This window comes from Caloenas nicobarica, chromosome 10 (assembly GCF_036013445.1).
Source record: "Caloenas nicobarica isolate bCalNic1 chromosome 10, bCalNic1.hap1, whole genome shotgun sequence".
In the NCBI taxonomy this organism is placed as follows: Eukaryota; Metazoa; Chordata; class Aves; order Columbiformes; family Columbidae; genus Caloenas; species Caloenas nicobarica.
In genome coordinates this window covers 22,161,794-22,177,243 of record NC_088254.1, presented here as the reverse complement: position 1 = coordinate 22,177,243, position 15,450 = coordinate 22,161,794, and the positions used below count along the sequence as shown (strand labels likewise).

General features: G+C 41.8%; 2 protein-coding genes across 2 annotated transcripts in view; both read right to left on the bottom strand.

The window, feature by feature from the left end:
* Window positions 1–252: 252 nt before the first annotated feature.
* On the bottom strand, window positions 253–3,128 carry C10H15orf61 (chromosome 10 C15orf61 homolog). Its single transcript, XM_065641973.1, has 2 exons — window positions 2,740–3,128; window positions 253–969 (listed from the first exon to the last, which is right to left on the bottom strand). The coding sequence occupies exons 1-2, from the start codon at window positions 3,071–3,073 to the stop codon at window positions 842–844; spliced, it is 462 nt and encodes a 153-aa protein (XP_065498045.1). The 5' UTR covers window positions 3,074–3,128; the 3' UTR covers window positions 253–841.
* Window positions 3,129–7,014: 3,886 nt separating this feature from the next.
* IQCH (IQ motif containing H) overlaps window positions 7,015–15,450 on the bottom strand; it is a 66,517-nt gene continuing 58,081 nt past the window's right edge. The window contains exons 17-21 of the mRNA XM_065641691.1: window positions 14,916–15,083; window positions 12,307–12,432; window positions 11,303–11,364; window positions 8,909–9,017; window positions 7,015–7,558 (exon numbers count right to left, since the gene is read on the bottom strand). Of these exons, the coding sequence (XP_065497763.1) occupies window positions 7,457–7,558; window positions 8,909–9,017; window positions 11,303–11,364; window positions 12,307–12,432; window positions 14,916–15,083 (567 nt within the window). The 3' untranslated portion in view covers window positions 7,015–7,456. The remainder of the gene's footprint in view (window positions 7,559–8,908; window positions 9,018–11,302; window positions 11,365–12,306; window positions 12,433–14,915; window positions 15,084–15,450) is intronic.

Sequence of the window (15,450 nt, the reverse complement as noted above, 5' to 3'; positions counted from 1 at the left end):
TATGTGCCTGTTACAGCTGTGCTCAGTTACAGCTGAGTAAATCAGTTCTTTTGCATCAAAAACTGAGGCTAGTATTCTTCTCGTGCTCCTGTATTAGTTAGAAATAATCTAGAAGATTTAGTGCCCTGCACTAATTTACAAATTGCTGATATTTTTGTTTTGTTACTTACCTATAAAGCAACCAAAATAAAAAAAAAAAAAAAAAATGTAGATATCTGGAGTTCAAGAACTGCAAGAAATACAAGCATAAAACATATTTTAGATAGTTTATTTAAATATCATTTGAAGAAATGTGATACAGCCATTTTTAACTTCTTGGGTTGGTATTTTCCAAAGAGTCTCCTGGGCAATTATGAATAGTCAGTGCCATGGCGTCATTCAAACATTCCTGCAACTATGACAGTTAATGCATTATGAAATATCTAGTCAGAGTCTAAACCTAAGCAGCTCAATGTTTTCAGAGATGTTCTGAAAACACCTAAGGTATTCACAGTTTCCTTGCCCGCATGTTACAATTCAGTTCTCTAAGCTGGTAGATGAGATCTCTAAATTATCACAAATTTGTTCAGCAGTACTAGTCACAACCCTTAGAAATATTAATTCTTCTCCCAAGGCTTCTACTTTTTCAAGTTTACTGACCTCTGCAAAAGTAAATCTCTTATGAACAAAAAGTCCATGAAGCTTCCTCAAGACAGCATGTTAAGTAAAAGAATGCACCATAAAAACCAAAACCAAACCACCCAAACAGTCGCCTTGGGTTCTTTTTAGTCAAAGGGAGCAGATATTTGTAGCAGCTGTAACACAGAAACCCACCAAATGACAGGTACTCGAGGGCATTATTTCAGTACATTGCGCCTTCATCTTCTTTATTTAGAAAATAAATAGTAACTGGGCCATGACTCGTATGAACAGTCTCTGTGACACTGACAAAGAACCAGGAGCCAATTCCATATAGTAAAGTTGGGATGCCTAAGAAAAGACAAAAACATGTTACATACAAAGACATCAATCCAGGAAAACTAAAACCCCTATTAATAGTAAAGAATAATGACTCCAAAATGAAATTAGAGGAAACGCATTCCTGTAAAAGCTGCCTTATTAATATTTGCCTTTACTGAAATGCTTACAAACAGCTATTGGTACAGAGCACCCTTCTTGTTATACAGCGCAAAAGAGTCAGAAAGCAGCTGAAGCAAAGCAGTAATACGCGGGAATTAACAGAAAAAGAAAACAGGAGGATAGCAGTATGAAAGTGAAACATGGTCATGTATACAGCCTGATTTCTACTGATTAATATATATACGCAAACACTAGTAAACCAGCTCCCTGGACATCCACTCAGTTATCAGTTCAGCGTTAGTTTCAGAGCAGAGACAGGCAGGAGAACAGGCAGTGACTTCATAGATCAGCAGGAAGCTGCTCTCGGGAAAATTAGATCAGTAGTCAAGAGTCCCAACGCCAACAAAACTGCAGTGTAGAAAGGGGTATGTATAAAAAGTGCTATCATTTCTAGGACTGCTGAGTTACCCACCTATTACAAACAACGGTATTTTACTTAATGTAGGGGAAAAACTGGAGATGGATTTAGGCCTTGAATTCAGTAAAGTACAGACACACCAAATTTAATGTGCTTAAAGCTAGTCAAGTACTTAATCACTTAGATACAAAACAGGCAGGGTAGCTGCAAGAAAGAGATGGGGCAGATAAAAGGTCCGACTGTGGAGAGAAAAATAAAATCAGATTTTAAATTATTATTAAGAAATCAATCTTTGTGATTATATTTTCTCACTACGTTGGTTGGGAAGATCAAAATAAGAAGACTAGCAGACATGTTTTGTAAAAACTCACTGAAGAGCAGCAAAGCAGATGAGTTTTATTTTTTAAATGAAATATGAAAACAAGAAACTGATTAAATTAGTTGTGCGACTGTCACCGTTCAAATAAGCGTATCCATATATTACGTTTTGAATAATAATGTATTTCAAAACTTAACTATGTCCCTTTTTTTTACATTAATAGGGTACTGTCAGAGCATTTTGATTTATAAGCGTTTATACAGCAGCAGCGCTTTAGGACCAAGAGTGGCCCGAGTCCTCCACTGCCTGTATCCAAGATGCAAAAAAAATAGCCCAGCCACTTTCTAAGAAACAAACTGTTTTGGTTCATCTAGCGCTCGTGTATTTGCTTAAAGGCCAGAACTTCATCCCCGGTAACAGAACATGGATTTTCCGACGGAAAACGCCCCACACCCCCCGCCGCCAGCCACCTCAGCAACAAGCGCTCGCGCCTCTGCTTGAAGGCGGGTTAATTTTTCAGTCTCACAACTGGGCAGAGAAACACGAACTCGCTAAAACCCCGGCGAGGATCGATTAACAGCTCGGCATCCTCAGAGCTGCTGACAGGACGGTGCGTTTTGCGAGCCGCGTTCTCCCCACGCCGCCCGCTCCGAGCCGGCGGGGGCGGCGGACGCGGCGCCGCGGGCGGGTTCCCGCACCTCAGGGGACGGGGGGCGCTGAGGCGCGGCCGGAGACACCGGCGGGTCCCCAGTCAGGGGCCTCGTACCGACCCCAGAGGACGTGACTCTCGCCGGCGAGCGATGCTTTCACCTCACGCCCCCCACCGCCGTCCCGCCTGCGAGGGGCGCAGCCGCCTCGGGCCGAGGGGAGTCTCTCCGCCCGCCTCCCCGCCGGCGAGAGGAGCTGAGGGGAGGCCGCGCACCGGCGCCAGGACACGACTCACCGGCGTTGAGGACCTTGAGGGCGGTGAAGGCGGCGTTCTGCAGCGCCAGGTCCTGCGGGGCGGCGCGGGAGCAGTGGTACTTGATGAAGGGGAAGCAGCCGGTGCGCAGGATGTGGTAGTTGGCGCCGTTCACCCGCCAGTTGAAGTGGGAGAGGCCGAACTGGTCGTTGCGGACCGCGCTGTACTTGACGCAGTACGAGGTCCAGTGGGGGAGGCCGCGCTGCCGCAGGTGCTGGCTCAGCACCTCCGAGGCGGCGGGTCGAGGCGCTGCCGCCGCCCCCCGCCACAGCAGTAGCCCCACGGCCGCTTCGTGCAGCCGCCTCAGCGCCCGCATCCTGCGGGGCCGCCTCCCCCCGCCCCGGCTCCGGCACCGGCGGCACCGGCCGCCGCGCCTGCGCCACCTCCGCGCCTGCGCCCGCCTGAGGGCGGGGAGGGGAAGGGCTGGTGGCGGCCGCCGTGGGACGGGGGTTTGGAGCGGGTCGTGTGTGTGGGAGCGGCGGGACTGGTCGTTAGCTGTGAGTGTGAGGCCCGCTGAGGAGAGAGGAGGGCCCGGGCAGGGGGAGAGGCGGGAAAAGTCCCTTCGCGGCCGCTTCTCCGCGCCGGGGTGAGGCGGACGCCGTGTGAGGAGAAGCGAGCGTGGCAGCCCGCCCGGCGCACAGCCAGGACGGGCCAGGCGTACCCCAGTCGCACGTTGTCGCTTTTTACAGCGAGAATTCCCCAAAGAATCGGGCAGTCAGATTTCTAGAAACGGTTTTGTGCTGAGGGGAGCAGCCGGTGTGTGTTGCTGGCACTTCTCACATCAGGTTAATGTGCGCTGAGGAAAAATGGTGTTAAGCTGCGTTGATTTCACTTGGTGAAATTTGATGGTGAAAGTGTTAGACCCCTCTGAAGAGAAAACTTTTAAAATCATAGCCAATATTCCACGATATGATTTTTTCTAAATAAAATCGAAGGTTTTGAACCATTGAACATTCTATTTGAGTGGGGGGGAAACTACAGGAGAGTCAACTGAGAAATGCAAACAATTTTTCCTCTTGAATATTGCAAGCAATATCTCAAACTCAGCAATCTTAAACCGTTGAGCTATGTAGTATGAATGTGCTAATTAATCAATTACTACCCAACAATGTACCCTGTTTATTTGCTGTAATGTACTACACGTGTGTGGAACCAGTAATTATTAATCATCATCACTAACAAATTTGACTCAAGTTCATCTTCCTATAATGAATGGAGCATATAGCTAGCTTTAATATCTTTATCAGTAGCAACAACAAGGACAGAAAAGCAGTTGGGATGTGATGCTGTGGCTCACTATGGTGAAGGGCTGGACTGATGTTTCATAGTCAAAATTATCTCCTATAAAGCTATTGCCTATAAAGTGGACATATGACAACGAGTTTGATTTTTAAAAGTATTTATTTCAAGATATTTTGCAGTTCACTTTGTGTTGCTCGTATTGTTAAAAGTCCAAGAAGAAAGGAAAAATCCTTCAGCCTCTGGCAGCATCAGCTCGCACTGGTTGAGAGCACGTAGCTGCACATCTGCTTGCACAACGTACTGCAAATCCGTATTTACAAATGCATAGTAAAACATTGCATGCTTCAAAAGTATGCAAGGATCATGACCAAACAACTTTAAAATGAGGCTGGAAGTATTACGAAGCATTCTTCCAAATGTCTGCTGTTAATAATATTTGGTTGCACAATTCAGGTCTCTGTGTTCATTGGGTTCTGGTATAGTCTGATCATTTGTGCATCAAAACCGTCTCCTGAAATGCGCATCTTTGTGATAAAGCTAAAACCAGTCTAAGCATTCTTCAGTCAAGATGATATATTAAATTACATTAATGAAGGTTGTGAACGATTGTAGTGCCTAATCTTTAGTGCCTGATTGTTGTAACAATCTGTAGTCTAAAATGAAGTACAAGGGATCCATGTGCCGTAAGAGGGAGTACCTCAGACCTGTGATTGGTGATTTGTTATATGGGAAGTGATGTTAGGTAATCACTGCGAAATGCTGGGGACTGGGCCAGTCTTAAAATTCCAGGGATTTGTCACTTTAGTCTAGACTGAAGGTGGGAGATTCTCCTGAACTATGCCTTGGAATGAGGTATCAGAGATCCTTCAGGAAACGGGCAGGCTGAATACCTCATTTCAGACTTCTGGAAGTGGTTGTGCTGATGAGCTGCTTTTTTTGCTCTGTGTTCAGAATTGTCATTCTAAATGTGGAAACCTGAGCTGAATGCCTTCTGCCCCCCCGCCCCACCCAGGGCTTTAAACCCAACTATCTAAAAATTTCCAGTATCAACTATCCCAGTTTCCAGTATCAACTCCAGGTAATGTTCTCTTGGGAGAATGACCTGAAATGGGTGGTGCATGTGTTACAGACAGTACGTCAATTCTTGCAACAACAAGATCCATGAAGTGCTGCCAGCTGAACGCACATTTTCATTTGCAGCTCTGGCCCCTTAAGGAGCAAGAAACCTTTATTTTAATTGTCTCCATCTTCTGCAGTTGCTGCCAAACCCCACTGTCCCTCATCTGCTCCCACAAGCATTCCTCCACACCTTGCAGCTGGGGAACCAGCGTGGGCTTTTGCTGTTGTTAGCTGCAGAATTCTTGGGCGATTCCCAATGAGCAGCCAAGCCTGGGCCACCTTTTATCTTTCCCACTTGCTCTGTTTTCTTCCCAGTCTAGATCGTGGTCTGAATGGTGCTAAAATTCAAGCTACAGTTTAAGGAGTCTGTTATTCCTTTAGTGAGTGGGAATAAACAATCCAGTAGTGTGAATAGGAGAATCATGACTATATTTCTGACTTTGGCTTTTTTATAGATTATAATTTCATTTATATCTGCTGCATTGCTAAAAAAATACATTTTTTGGCACCAGCAGCATGGGATTTGAATGTGAGAGACTGCAAAGCAGTTTGAATCCTTCCATCAGCTCAACGCTCAGAAGTGTTAATAGTAATTAAAAACTTTTTTCCTCGAAATACATTTCACACTTTGCACATACTGAGAAATCTCTCTCACCATGGGAACTTTCAGATGTTCCCTGCAAAAACAGGTACAGTTTTCTTTTGTCAGCATAGAACAAAGACCCGAGGAAGTGCAGGTTTCCTTTACTCCCAGGACCCTGCAGTCTATTAAGTGCCAGTGAACTAATGAGCCTCTCAGACCTTATGTTCTTCTGCCTTGGATCAAGGCTTAATTTTCCTTAACCCTTAAGAAACCAGCCGTGCTCTCCTGTGCCTCCTCCTCCTCCAGGTTATTGCTTCTCCTGACCAACCTGGGACATGACAGAGCTTGGATGTGAAGCCAGGTGAGAATCTACAAAGAGCTTCTTAGCAGTAAAACAGAAGAGAGTGCATTAGAACAGAGAACAAATGTATCTCGTCTTGTTGGAAGAACTCCTAAGCAAGTGTGAGATCAATGTTGTACCTACCACAGCTAAAAATACCTCCGGTAGTTTCATTTCTAAGACTTACAGGAAGTTCATTCATTGGCGAAATTTCCCATTAGAAAAATCTGTGTGGACGCTGGTATATCCAAAACCAAGACCATATTGAGGTTACATGTAAGAAAGGAACAAAAATAAACAAGAATTAAAAATATTCTTTTAGATTTTTATTTAAATCAGAGATCAGCATTTATGCAAACATCCTCATCTGCAATGAATTATTTCTGTGACCCAAGTAGAAGAGAAAAAGGCTAACACAAAATATAATGTTTGAAGGTAACGATCAAAGACTCGGGCATCAGAAAAACTAGGCACTGATCTACAACTGCTTGGTCACATTCATTAGTTGTCTTACAAACTGGTTTTGCCTGAGCTTTTTGGGAAGTAACCTCAAAGACATCCCTTGGGACAGTAGTGCCCATCTGATGAAGACGACGCACTTTCCATAGTAAAATTCAGAATGTGTTGTCTGTTGGGATGAGATTAGAGATTTGATGGACAAATACAATTGTACAGAAGTAACTGTTGTCCTTTAATACAACAGCACACAGCAATTCTGACCAAAAAAAGGTCACAATACAGAATCTACGTGACGGACAGATAGAGCCGCAAAAGCCACAGTATACTGAGAATCACAGTAAAAGCGTAATTCTACTGGTGCTCCCAGAATCTGTTGTTGAATCAGTGTCACGACTTATTTTTGACAATTTGAAAGTGAACATAAAACAACTGCTGCAAAAATCTGTAGATAACCAAAAAAAAAGCAGAATGTTAATATGGACAATCAGTTCTGAAGAGGAATCTGGGTTGCTGGCCTTACTGATAAGATGGTATTTAAGTGTATTTATTTATAGGCAGAACACTGGACCTGCTTTCATGTTGAGAGCCTGTATTTTAGAAGACAGTAGGTTTGAAAGGGAATTTAAGGTCACAGGACTCCCTTCAACAGAGCATGATCTAGTCCGATTTAGTGAGAAAGTGTGAACCCTATTAATAAGATTTTAAAAACAAACTGTATTTCAGGAATGACAGTATGAACATCAGGGGTATTTGTTACGATTCTCTGCTTTTCAGCAGTTGCTTTTTTGTGAAAGAAGGGATATTGTAAACACCGCACTCAGAAACCACGAAAATTGCTCTGTCTCGGTTCATATTACTTCACATGCCAGTGCAGAAGAAAAACCAAACCTGTTCTTACAGATAAGAAAGCGTTTCCAGAAGCATAAAGAATAAGGCACTTAAACATTTTCTGTTAACTATTCTTTCAGAGCATCTGCTTTCGAAGGTTGCTCTTCTTCCGATTTCAGTTTGTTTTCTGCTGTAATTCCTAGAATTGCTTCAATATCTTGAATTGCCATCTGTAACAGATTCAAGGAATACAAGTTATTTAATGGGCATTATAATGAAATCTAGCAGCCAAAATGCACAGCTGGCAGTACTTACCCTGAAAAGGTAACTGGTGTTACACAAGACATGATGTGCCAGTTAAATCTACTATTACTTTGGGGACAGTTGGGGGAATTATTAGTAAATACGTACAAATCTCAGGTAAATAAAAAATACAGTTCGTTGCAATTCGTACTTCTAATTAACTAACAGGTGTTCTGTTTCACATATGTAAATCATTGTTAACTCACTCTGAAGAAGAGTTCCCTTTTATATTTTTTCAATGGTTGCCTTTCACTCCTCATATTGAAAAAAAAAAAAAAGGTGTTTTTTGCTTGTTTATTCTGCAACACGTTGAAATTTAATTCTATCTTCTCTAAAACTGTCACCTCTCACTCTGCTGGCCAGAGGAAAATATAGTCAGAGTTAAGACTGGAAAGAATCTGATATAAATTATGTGATTTAAGAGATAAATCTGTAACACAGTGCTCAGCTTCACCTTTCTACAAAACACTTAAAAGACAGGATCTTAGAAACTTTTTATAAAGTTAAAGGTGATGTAGTTCAGCAAAAGAACTCCCTCTGGAAAATGGAGCTACTCTCTGGAATCAAAAAGCCGCATTGTGATGAGTCCTTGTTTCAGGGCACGGGGTTGGATTCATTATTGCTTTTCTGTCTCTCTTTGCCAGCGAGGTCGGCACAAAGGAGTTCAGGGTAGAGGTGGCATCTCCTGGGGGGACGTTCCTGGTGCGAGAAGCCCCTGCACTCTGTCCTGCCTCCCCCCACCCCACCCCAGAGCATCCTTTGGTACCCAGGGGTGGGCGGAAAAAAAAGAGGAGTAAAACTGGGAATTGTGAATTGGATGGTGGGGTGAGGAATGTGAACTAATGGTGAGGTACTCAGTGGCTGCCTACTGGAAAGAAATCAGCGTTAATTATCTAAGGAGCTCTTATAAACTGAGAAGTTTGTTTCTAATTTCAGCTTCCTACCTTGATAGAGTCCCTTTAAAATAAAGCAGACAACTGTGAGAGAACCGTCTGAGGCAGTGCCAAGAGCTCCTTTGCTCTTACAAAGGACAATCAGGAGCATTACACTACAGATGATCCTGTGCTAAAGTACGTCTCTTTTCAAAGAAAAAGTTTCAAACTTAAATTTAACTAACAGGTTCATTGGGAGACTTACTATATTGACCTAGACACTGTCACATATATACCGCTAACAATAAAAAAGGAATGGTTTAGCACTTGTTTATGATACAGCATGAGGTATTTTCAGCCCTTGTACCAAAATGAAGCAGGATCGTTAGTTAATTAACACCTCACCTTAAAATTGGTCTCGCCTTGCATATTAGGTGCTGATATTTCTTGATGGATGATGAAGAGATTGCGAGCAAAGGTCATGAGGACCCCCTGGAGATCCTCTCCGATTGTTCTGTTAATGATATCCAAACAAATGAGTTTACCAATGATTTCCTTCACATGCTTAAAAACAATCGCCCTCATTTGTGCCTGTCTGGTGATGGAATTTAATGAGTATTTTCAATCTCACAAGGTGGCAATCTTCAGGGAGATATGAAAGATGAGGCTCCATTTTAACTTGTCAACAGAAAGGATTTGAGTAATAAATAATTTTTATTAATCAACTTAGCAGAAGCAGGAAGGTTTCAGCTACCACGGAGTTAGGGCTGAGACAGGAGAGCTCTGTAAACATCTGGATTAGTTCACAAGAACTGTTGCTTCTGCTTACAATTCATGAAAGGCATCCGGAAGAGAAATTTCAGCTGTATTAGCATTTCTTAGATTGTTGTAGCTTTTGAGGCTTTGGTTTCTCAGTGGCACATACAGACTCAATACCTACGATCTTATGGAATGGGATATTATACTGAGGAAGATTCTTTCTCCTCTTTGCAGTTCCCTCCCCATCACATGCTCACTGTATATCCCTCAATGGACTGACTAAGCCTCATAAAACCTCCCCAATCCAATAAAAGAAAGATTTCTGCTGAGTTGTTGAGCTGAATCAGGTCCTGGAGAGGTGTAGAAGTCCCAGAGACAACGCAAAAGGAGGGGCAGGAGGAGGACTCTGTAGCTGGGCCCGGGAAGGAACGAGCTCACCTTTCAGCATCAGTGGGCTCTCAGGAGAGCTTAGAGACTCACATAACACCTTCAGATGCCTAACTCACTTTTTAAATGGCTCCTGTAGATATTTTACACATTCTTGTTTAGTGATTTTCTTTCCAATTAATCTTGCAGCTCAATCAGCTGCCTACGTTGTGACTGCAGCTGAGTGCAGAGCAGAATAGGAATATCTGAGCTTTAAACAAATCCGACTCCTCTGTTTACTCCCAACAGCCTCATGCACAAGGAGCTGGGTAGAGGCTGGAAGCATCGGAGCCCTAGAAACAATCTTCAGGACTCATTTAGCCCATTCCCTGTGCTAGGGCAGATCAATGCCACTTAGATCATCCTGACAGAGGTTTGTCTAATCTGTTACTAAACACTGTCGATGACAACCACACCGAAAAATCTAATTAGTTCTTCACTCACTATCAGAAATTTTTCTTATGCTGAATGTGAACCTTTCTTGCTGCAAGTTCATTTCTCATCCTACTAACAAAGATGTGGAAATCAGATTTTTCCTTCCCGCAGAGGCTTTTTATGTGCTTGAAGACTGTCAGCAGGTCTCACTTCTGCCTCCTCTCCCCCACCCGCTTTAGTCTTGCCTTGTAAGCCAGGCTTTCTAGAACTCTACACATTTTCATTGCCTCCCTCTGAGCAGAATGGAAGGATTACTTCTAACGTCCCCCCAGGTTGTATTCTTTCCCTTTTTCCATTAAATCATGACATCACGACTAGCAGGCAGTTTGTAAACCACTGCAACACACAGATCGTTTTCTGCAAAGCCAGTTCCTCATGTTCATTCCTGCTATCTCAGTGTAATTTCTTGCACCTGGTTCCAACTGACTGTAATTCTGTTTTTCATATTGCTTCTTCAATTTGTCGAGATCATTTTGAATTCTATTCCTGCCCTCCAAAGTACTTGCAGTCACATCCAGCACACGAGGAAGCTGTTTTCTTACCCAGGTCATTAACAAAACAGCTCCAGCGTCAAAGGAGTACAGAACGGACTGAGAACAGACCCTTTTGGCCCCTCACTCATTATGTCATATTTGGGCAGTAAACTTTACATAAATTCTCTCTGAGGAGAAGTTTTCAAGAGTGGATTGTAGATTTTTGCAGCTGACGCTTTCTTAGACTTCTTAGGAGAGGTTCGTAAGTCTAAAGAATTACTAAACTCCCAGATCTGCTGTTGCCTGACTGCTGTTGGTCGCTTATACATAATATAAAAAGGCATTAAACTTCAACCTTCTTTGCATCCTGTATAGCAGGTTTTTAATAATGTTTTTAATAATGTTGCCTGTGAAGGGAAAGCTGTGCTGATCTGTGTGCTCTCACAGCTAAACTGACCGTGACCTTTCATCCTAGCAGATTCCTGTACCTTTTTTGTTACTAAAATGCTGAAAAACACCCCCAAAACTGTACAAAAGGCCAACCTTACAATAAACCATTCTACTTTCCCAAAGAAGAGGTGACAGTGAACTTGAAGGTGTGGTGGCCTGACTGTTCCTTTCCCTGGTGACGCGCCGTGGTGTCAGCGCAGCTCCAGCTGTGTTCCTAGCTGGTTATCAGGCCAGGGAACCACCAGTGCAGACTCACATCATTCCCAGGCTGGATCGCTTCTGGTCTTCATACAATATAAAAACTGTTCCCTGTTTTTCCTGTTAAATCAAAAGAAAAAATGCTTTAATTATTCCTAAAATAGTGATAACTATAATAAATGTGTTAAACATGCAGAGTAAGTACATAACCATAGCTAAGAAAGGCTAATTTTGAATTTTGTGTCATGGGTTATTGCTCAGTGTAAGCAGATTATTGCTACAACTAATTGTAGAGAATACAATGCATTAACTTTACGTAAATAGAATACATAAGACAGAGCCTATTCAATAGCAAATATTTTTGTTCCAATGTAGTTAGAGATGGTCATAAGTATCTTAAAAACTATTTCCTTACACAGTTATTTTTACCAGTTAACCCCTAAAAGCCTTACACACACTTAAATTGAGAGTGAAAATATGTTTAGTCTTCCGTTTTTTGAAGTTTACCTTCTGCTCTGCTTCCTCGTGGCCAGATACTGGTGACAGTTTGGTCAGCAGCAAAACTCACCGTTTGATTTTTAGATTTGTTCAGTGACAAACACCTGCCACCCCGGGGAGGGTTTATACTGAGAAAACACATAAAATTCTGCATTTTCCAGTGAAGCCTTAGGATCGGAAATCTCTATCTGCTGTTCCGTCTTGTGTAACATCTTCTAAACTCTTTTACATTTCATTCAGTACTGCAGTTCTTCGAGACTTATACCCAGCTAAGTGTTATCATATTAGACTAATTTTTACAGGGACTACCGAAGACCTTTATGCAATTCAGAGTTCATTAATTAGCATCATGAAAACAATTTAAAATAAAATCAATCCCGATGTATGCCAACCAAATTGTAGCACAACACCTTGCTGTGTTTTTAACAGAACACTTTAACATTATATTATGCTAAACAGAACACTTCAGCATCACATTGTGCTAAGTGGTTTCACCATATTAGAATTTAGATACAAAAATTATGCAGCGTGAATATCACATTTTCTAGTCTTTCCCATTTGTACCTGGAGGTCAAATCCAACGCCGCGAGCTTGACACGTCTGGAGGAGAAGGTTGTAGGAGATCCCCGAGAGGCTGGAGTGTCTCAGCTGAGTGCTTGCTGCCGCACACCAGTTGCTTCTTGGAGCAGGCTGGAGAAAACACCACCACAGGCTTTATTTTCGTACCATTTATATCAGAAACCAACAGTTTACTATTTAAATGGCCTTTTCTCAGTGAATTCATGTGAGTGTGGAGCAAGGCTCCATTTGGAGGAACTCCTGTTAACACAATGTCTATTCAACATGGACATTTCCATGCAGCAAAATTAAATCCTCGCCTCACGCTGTACGTGAAACCTTATATGATAGATCTGTTCTACAGAATCCTTCTTTATGAACCATGATTTGATATTTTCACAGCTTCATTGGTAACTGAGCCCTGTGAAATCATTCTGTGTGGATCCTCTGCGTCTCTCCTGCCCTGCGGTAACACACGTTGCTCTAGAGTCGGCTCTTCTCGGTAACGGAAATTCCAAAGCTGATCATCAGTAGTTTTTGAAACGGGGTTTCTCCAAGACTGAACATTCTGCTGCAGCATTAGTGCGCAGAATTTTTCCAGCAAGTCTTTGGGGAGACGAGGCCCCAAGGAGCTACACAACTGACACCAGCGGAGTTCACACTGTGGATAAAAACCAGCACTGCATTGAGTTTAAACTCTTACCCGTGCTTAGGACAAAAGAACTGGGATGTTGCACTGAGCAGGACTCAATGGAGACGTTTGCCTAAACCAAGACTTATTTTTAATACCGGACTGTTCATTCAGAGTGCAGATACTGCACGTCGAAGCATGTAATTTACAGTATTTTTTCTAAAATGGTATTTGTTTTGACATTGACTCATTTACGTTGACATAGTTGAAATCCTTATATAATACATCTCTGCCTGAAAATTAATCATGTTTATAATATTCTGAGAATTAATAACACCCATTGCTCAAGTCATTAACTTAAAAAAGGAGCTTCCAAAATCTGTTCTCTGCAGTAGGGGACCACAAATAAATGAATGCTTGATAAAATAATCCAAGTAGCAGTTTAACAAGCGTAAACTTGAATGTGGCTGCAATAACACAGAACTATTGTTTAAGGGTTGGCATCAGGTTGATGAGGTGCTTATTTCAGCTACAAAGCATGCATACACATGCATAATGAACTGCAGGATGAATTATTAATGTGTTGCTTATTTAGCCTCATCTGTCTAGAAGATAATGTATCCTAACTATAATGAGTGATTGGTTTTGTACATAATTACAGTAGCAGCAGTATCTAGGAAATTTGTTCTTTCAAAGAAGGATTTCTAAAAATAAAAATCATCACACAAACTCAGTTGCTGCTCCATTTTATCAAAATCAAACCTACCAGGATTGAGAATATATAATAAATTAAAAGGGACAGAATCATTATTAACATCATAATTTTTACACAAAGTGTTTTACTTAATCATTCATTACAGATCATGTGCTGTAAAAGCATTTGTCTCTTGGTTGGTTTGTTTCTTTTTCTAAAGATATTTTCCAGAGAGAGTGCATTTTTGTAGTTAACTCTTAAGGAGATAAAAACCTCCGAAATAAAGAAAGAAGAAAAATAAAGGATATAGTGACAATTTAAGGTAATTCTGACAGAATTTTAATTAAAAAAAGTTGCTACTTGATTACTTTTCATTTCTGAAACTTGTACTACTGGGACCAATCATATCTAATTTACTTCTCTCCAACTAAAAGTGGTCGCTTGACAAGAACAATAGATCAAGAGCTCATTAACCTCTGAATTACAGCTCCATGACATTTTTGGAATGGTGCTACATTCCTCCTCCATGGATGAAAAAAGAGACTTGTGAATCTTCTGTAAAACGTGTAAAACTGCATCTGTTTTATGTCTATATGTGTATATGTACACATCCATACATTTCTTATTCTCTGACCATTCTAAAGGCCTTCCTTCCCTTTTCAGAGGGATGGTCTCGTGGTTCATAGAGTATTGAATCCTGCATGAAGACCGATCTACCGGCTGCGCCTGACCTGGCGATAGAAAACAAAAAGATTGAGCAGATGGACGCAGAGCTGACCGAAGGTTCCGGCTTGAACTCGAGGGGTTGAGGTGTCCAGATCCTTCCTGAGCTGGAGCCCCGCTGCTTTTACCCCCAGTTTTGTGCAAGAAAGTACAAAGCTGGAGCAGAACTTCAGTGCTCGAACTTCTCATCCCAAATCAGAGCTGATGGCTCAGATTTCCTCTTGACTGCTTTGAAGTTACTGCTGTAGTCAGGGCAACTTCTAAATTAGCCCATTTTTTACAACTTGAAAACTACCTAATATATTTAGAAGTTAGTTACTACCACAAATCAATATTACTGAGTACAAAGGATGAATAATCAGGTACCCATAAGCATCCAGAACCTTTCCCTTAATTTCTAACCTGATGGTATCCCATTTACTTTATTAATCTTCTAAAATCTAAAAGTAGCTGTTTAAAATCTGAAATGGGCAGACTCAGCTCCTCCAGAACAGACATCTAGGACAGATTTTTGACTTTTCAGTAAATCACATCAATAATTTTATTTGTAAACAAATAGCTGCTTACAGGTTTTGTCTCCTCATGCTGAATACGTTGGCTTTTCATTTTATTTGATCCAAGAGATACTTCAAAGCGGCTGGAGCGACAATCCAGGTTTCCATCTGTCACGTACAACATGAGCTGAGTCAGGGCCAGCTGGTCACTATAGCAAAGGTCAAGGTCTGTTGCCCATACCTAATCAACACACAAACAGGTGCATTAAAATTAAAAAAAAAAAAAGAGTAAGAAGGGTGAAACTCAGCAATCATATAAAGGAACAGCGTGTTGGTGTCCATACCTATGGTTTCCTTGTGCTGGTGCATCACTGGCAGCGATAAACCACTTCCAAACGGGAACTTCAGAAATAACTTTTGAGAGAAAACCAAAAGGCTAAGGACAAAACAGGGACCTGTACTACCAAGATTTTAGCACCAAATAGAACGAGAGGCTCAACAGCTGTTAAGCCTGGATCACATTAAATAGGTGATTATCTAAATACTAAACATCACACCTGTATTTTTTAGCTGAAAAATAATTAAGGTTAAATAAAGCCAACCTTGAG

Coding starts and splice junctions, on each gene's coding strand:
- C10H15orf61 (XM_065641973.1), bottom strand. CDS start 3,073: ATGCGGGCGCTGAGGCGGCTGCACGAAGCGGCCGTGGGGCTACTGCTG. Junction 970..2,739: donor CCTCAAGGTCCTCAACGCCG/GTGAGTCGTGTC, acceptor GTCTTTTCTTAG/GCATCCCAACTTTACTATAT.